This window comes from Limulus polyphemus, unplaced genomic scaffold (assembly GCF_000517525.1).
Source record: "Limulus polyphemus unplaced genomic scaffold, Limulus_polyphemus-2.1.2 Scaffold424, whole genome shotgun sequence".
Classification (NCBI taxonomy): Eukaryota; Metazoa; Arthropoda; class Merostomata; order Xiphosura; family Limulidae; genus Limulus; species Limulus polyphemus.
Window position 1 is genome coordinate 236,480 of NW_013666034.1, and position 6,558 is coordinate 243,037.

The window sequence follows — 6,558 nt, forward strand, 5'->3', positions numbered from 1 at the left end:
TTAGTTTTACTTTCTTACTTTCAGATGTGGCAAGACATCGAGAGTGTTTTGTTAGGAGACATGAACAGCCCGTGTATTCATAACGGAATGTTTTTAGTTTTACTTTCTTACTTTCAGATGTGGCAAGACATCGAGAGTGTTTTGTTAGGAGACATGAACAGCCCGTGTATTCATAACGGAATGCAATCCGTCCAGACAGACACCCGATCACTCCCACCTTCCACCCTCAACTCGCCCGAGATCACGGTAGTACCGCCGGGACACCAGCTCACATCGCAGCAACAGCAGCAGTTGCAATCGCCTGCAGCCACGCTCCAGTACGTGCCACCGCCTCAGCTAGCAGATTCCTGCCGACTGGAAGAAAGCCGCTTGGATATAGATTTAGGGATAACATTAGAAGGCATTAAGCAGACATACAACGAAGAAACACCTTTAAATTCTAACGTTAAATGTGAAATGGTTCTGACTGAGCAGCTACCTGACGTCATTGGTACAGAGTCTCTTCATATGTATAATCATAACCCTTATGGCCAGAGGTACGTCCCGGCATCGTCTGATGTCAAAACTGAAAATCAGCATTACCATAACCACTTAGGTACGGAATATTTCAGTGGTCACTGGGCAGCCTACAACTGTACGATGCCGAGTAATCACGTCTCTCCTCCCGCTACTCCAGATAATCATGCAATCAGATACACTTATCAGGCTGACCATTACGGAGGCTACCATCCCGCTATGGCCAAAGCATCCACCGGATTATTACGCCCTCATCCATCAACAACCATGCCCCATTGTTATTCTTCCCCCTATCCTACTCAATCCAGAATGGTCACTTCTCCAACTTCTCCTCATCTTGCCGAGTTGCTGGCTACTGGCCGAGGGCCGGTTGTGGGCAACACATTATGTGGTGGTGTTAATCTTCATCCTCCACCCCCCAAACCTCGCCGTGTTCGCCGCTCCAGAGGCCCCAAAAAAGTAACGATTCACACATGTTCTTATCCCGGCTGTACTAAAACGTATTCTAAAAGTTCACACCTGAAAGCTCATCTTCGAACTCATACTGGTGAGAAACCTTATCAGTGCACGTGGAAGGGGTGTGGTTGGAAGTTTGCTCGCTCAGACGAACTGACCAGACACTACCGAAAGCACACCGGTGACAGACCTTTCCAATGTCGTCTATGTGAACGCGCTTTTTCTAGGTCGGACCACCTGTCACTTCACATGAAGAGACATACAGAAATTGTCTGATCTAGCAATCATACGGTTCGTACGAGATCAGGTCGCGGACGTCTGATTACCGTTCGTCCCGGCGACAGGACTCGGAAAGCCGTGATTGCGTGAAGACGTACTCTAGTCATGGACGGTTCGTTAGATCACACCCTCGTTATTTCTACGATGCCCTGAAGGTCCCTGCAGTTTTATGGCTTCGACTTCTGTCCACTACATAGAACTGAACTACGCCCATCTATCCAACCACAGAGCAGGCTGCAACAGAATCGGTGAAGGTAAAAAAAAAAGTTTATTTTTGATTCATTTCTATTATAGTATCAAGTTACTAATCTGACTGCGCTCTTAAGAGGCTCTGGAAATTCTTGAAAAATTTTATACTTCAAAGAATCAAATACACAGAAATCCAATTTCCTGATAATTTTAATTTTTAAAAAGTGCTGATAGCATCAATCCGGTGAACTTTATAATAATTTTGACGTACCTTAGTTATCAGGGAAAATAGCCTGAAGCTTCTAGTTCTATTGCCATCTTGCACCTTGATGTACTGTTGACGTATTACATGCCATCTTGCACCTTGATGTACTGTTGACGTATTACATGCCATCTTGCACCTTGATATACAGTTGACGTATTACATGCCATCTTGCACCTTGATATACAGTTGACGTATTACATGCCATCTTGCACCTTGATGTACAGTTGACGTATTACATGCCATCTTCCACCTTGATGTATTGTTGACGTATTACATGCCATCTTGCACCTTGATGTACTGATGACGTATTACATGCTATCTTGCACCTTGATGTACTGTTGACGTATTACATGCCATCTTGCACCTTGATGTACTGTTGACGTATTACATGCCATCTTGCACCTTGATGTACTGTTGACGTATTACATTCCATCTTGCACCTTGATGTACTGTTGACGTATTATATGCCATCTTGCACCTTGATGTACTGTTGACGTTTTACATGCCATCTTGCACCTTGATGTACTGTTGACGTATTACACTTACATGTGCAATATATCTAACTATTTCGCTACTAATTTGCCAAAAAAAAAAGAAAACTATCTGTGTTGTAGACATTTCAATTGTGTAGGATTAAACATAAAAATTTACATATATTAAGAAAGAGTTAAAATGTAAGATACCAGTCGTCTATTTCCATCGTTGGAAAGTGTTTAAAATTAAAGAAAATACCAGAACAGAACACGCTGGTTTATTCATTACAAAAGAATGTGTGAAAAAGTCATCGATAGTTTCACTTAATATTGCAAGTTCTTAGTCTTACATTATGGCGCTGAGGATCAAACTTTTAAATTCTAATCAATATTGAATTATATTGTTTGCATCATCGTTATTTCTATCTCTTATAACGGTCGATTGTTGAGCCGGCAGCTTGATTCTAAAAACGTTAGTTTTCAAAGACGTGATCTGATTTTCTTCGTGAAAGCACTTGAATGCTGTATAATAAATGATTATATCCCTACCACATATCCCGTATTAACTGGCGACTGTATTTACCATAGTGGCAGCGTAGTTGTTCTAGCATGTCCTTCTTGTTGTCCACTGAAAAATCAAAAAAGCACAGACAAATGTACCACATCATACAATTCGCTTCTGGACAGAACTGAAAATTTTCCTATGACATCTAAACTCTTTACATAGACAGGGATACGTGACAGTTGAAAAAAGTGAATAAGGCTTAGCAATTACTTTTGGAGCCATACAGTCCCAGCTCTTAATTTTCATTGTATGGGAGGAGCTTATGAAAAAAAGAGAGAAAAGCAAATCCATGTGTAATGTGCTTTATTGTAAAACTCAGTGAAATGTACACTGACTGGTTAATTGGTTGATAAACATAATTTGGTTTTAATATCATCTATTCTTTCATACTTTTATTATGCAATACATTTTAGCATGCAGTTGTTTTTAACTGTTGCCACGCCCACTATATTGATTCCCTCGTGACGCCATAGCTTCTACTGATGGGCTGTTCTGTATTAGCCTTGATAGACAAAAGCTACATACTGGGTGTGTGTGTGTGTATATGAAAACGACAACTGATTTGTTAATTAAATACTTAAAAAAGACACTTGCCACGCTTTGTAAAGTATATACTTATGTTGGAAATGAATGTTATTTTCTTGCTTTTTGTTTCAATAATATACATAAACTAACAGTTTCTGATAAGTCTACTGTAGTTAAAGCTTCTAATAAATGATTAAGCAGCACGGGCAGATACCTGTTTTGCTCGTGGACCGTGAGAAGTAAGCGGTTAAGGGTCAGGTTGTATCGTAAGCCTAAACAAATACTCCTACTAGACTCGAACTTGGATATGGACGGTGTGTCTCCTTCGTCGTATGGGCCCTATTCGTCCGTATAAAATGTGTTACGCCTTCATATTTCCTGCAAAAAAATTATACGTGCTGATATCTTGTCGTGTGTTTGTTTCATACTTCAGCTTGTAGTGATGATTTTTTTTATAGAAATATTCTATCTATCTATCTGCCTGCCTGCCTGCTCATCTGTTGGTTATCTTGAATACAACACACTCCAATGTTAATGTTTGGGATTGATAAGGTTAAATCAACAAATGCTACACCGCACATATAGATTTGTAGTTACTAATAACGTTATCAAAGAAATGAAAAAAAAACTTGGCGTAATCTGTTTACTGATATGATCTTTTGCAATCCTACAATTTTGTGTGAAGCATTTACGAGTCAAGACAGGGAAGCAATTAGCTGTAGCATTAATCTAATCTGAACTTTCACATACTAATAAGTCAAAATTGACAATAACGATCCATATTCGTTTAATTACGTCATCACAAATGTGGCGTCAACAGAGAGGTAATTACTAACGAGAATTGTCATTTGTTTAGATATTTCAAATTCGGATTAGTCCATTATATAAAATCTTTGGTCCACTCGAAAAGAGATTATGTTATATCACTAAAAAAATATTGTATTAGTTGTGATTTTAAATTTCTGAAAACGATATATATATCAAAACTAACTTTATATCTTTAAAAACAAAGAGCTGGCTGTTTTGAAAAACTTGTTTATGTAAGAAACGTATTTTAACGATGTTTATTACTAAAAATGTATTTCACGGTTACGTCATCAAGAAGGTTGTTTTGTGAGTATTCTATTGGTTGTCTGTGACACACTGTGCTCTTTACCTGTTTTAAACACATTATTAAACACCTCTTCCTTGATATATTTCTGTACACTCGCTACCATGTTACTCAGAAACTAACACAATGACGAATGAATTAAGCCTATTGTGAAACATTGCACAAACAACTCGATGATATAGTAAGACGTCAAAAATATTAAATAATTAAGTTTGATAAAGGTTTCAATAAAAGATACAATCATTTTCAAACGAATGTGACCTGTGACGATAGGGATGACCAATTCCTGTACACTTCATCCAGTTTAAAGCATCACGTTGTACTATAACATTAGCTTATATGGAAACTGAACATCCTACAGATGTTTCTTCCATCATGGCAACACATTCTTAACCTTCAAGTGTTAGTAAGACAGGTTTAATGAAATGAGGTTCGAACCCAGTTCAGTTTGCACTGGCTTTATTATTGACGAGAGTTTGTTTGTTTGTAATTAAGCACAAAGCTACACAATGGGCTATCTGTGCTCTGCCCACCACGGGTATCGAAACCTGGATTTTAGCGTTGTAAGTCCGCAGACATACCGCTGTGCCACTGGGGGGCCATTGACTAGAGATAGAACAGTTTCGCTAGTACGAATATAACTCTTCTGACGAAGTTATAAAAATACTCTGATAATCTGACATAAGTAACGTTTTATGAATCAGTTGCGGGATCTCTTTGGCAACAAAATGTTAAAGGTTATTAGTCTCTACCAACAATATTGTTAGAGTTTAAAAAAAACATATATTTTTTTTACTAATAATTAATTTCGAGCTTATGTGGTCTAGTACAATTATTTTCAACTGGTGGGTCGTTAGACGCGCAGTTATGGGTTGCCACTGGCCAAGATAGCTGTGATTGTCCTGAGTTAACGAGTCATCAACAGGACATATGATACTTTACCAATATGCCAAATAATTAAGTGGACCTTGAGGTTTAAAAGGTTGGGAAACCCTGGCTTAGTGGCTAGTGCGTCGGGCAGCATATCGACGTGTTCAAGGCTCGAGTCTCTATATTACACTGAACACTCTCCACAATTTTAGCTATTGGGGCACTATAACCATGACAAACGATCCTACTAGGCATGTAAGAGTGGACTGTTATCGGTGGGTGCTGCTAATTGATTTCCCTCCCTCTGACCAGCAATTCTAAATTAAAGATGGTATGGCCTGAAACTCAGGGTCTCTTGACTTGGCCGCTTAATATCTGTGTCGCTTAAGGTGCCATTCTGGTTGCAAATACCAAATACTTAATTTCAAAAAAGAGGTAGAAGAAAAATAACTTAATCTTACTTACATTGTACCCCGATGGGACAGTGGCAGGTCCACGAAATTACAACGCCAGAATCCTGTGAACCTTTATACGTATGCTCTCCTAATGTGCGAACAAATTGTTTGTTTGTTTGGTTGTAATTATGCACAAAGGTACACAATGGGCTATCTGTGCTCTGCCCACCTCGGGTCTCGAAACCGGTTTCTAGCGTTGTGAGTGTGAACAAATAAGAGACATGTTGTTGCTCATTTATTATTGGTAATGATACACTTTTTATTTTCAAGAGTATCACTAACGTTTATTTTCAACCAGATTCTTCATACATATCATTTAGTTTTAATATGTTTTTATAAACAGACAGATGCGTTCCTCAAATAACTAATAACAAAACACTTAACGTTTTTAAACATATTTTATTATATAATTGTTTGTGATACGAACAGTTTCAGTAAGTTTTTCAGGACAGGGTGTGATGATCAAGTTGGAAATAGAGTATATATTTATATTATGCATGATTAAAAGTATGTAAGGGATTTTTGTGTTTTTATTTTTTCAGAAGTCTTGACTTTAGCAGACCGAACTTACAGCGATATCTTTGGACAACAGAAGCTGTGATTATGGATTTATTATAGATACTCTATATATATATATATATATGCTTACAAAAACATGGATATTCAGTATGTCGTGTCCCCTGGTGGGTTAGCGGTAAGTTTACGGACTTACAAAGCTAAAATCCGGGATTCCATTCCCGCGGTGGACAGAGCGTAGATAACTTCTTATGTAACTTTACACTGAAAACAAACAATATGCCGTCTTTGGTAAATTGAGACTATGCTATTTCTGTGTCATTTCAAATATTTCTGTA

General features: G+C 38.2%; 1 protein-coding gene across 1 annotated transcript in view; it reads left to right on the top strand.

Moving 5' to 3' along the window:
• LOC106458169 (pair-rule protein odd-paired-like) overlaps nt 1-1,248 on the top strand; it is a 15,648-nt gene extending 14,400 nt beyond the window's left edge. Inside the window, exon 2 of the mRNA XM_013917637.2 lies at nt 118-1,248. Coding sequence (XP_013773091.2) covers nt 118-1,248 — 1,131 coding nt within the window. The remainder of the gene's footprint in view (nt 1-117) is intronic.
• The last annotated feature ends 5,310 nt before the right edge of the window (nt 1,249-6,558 follow it).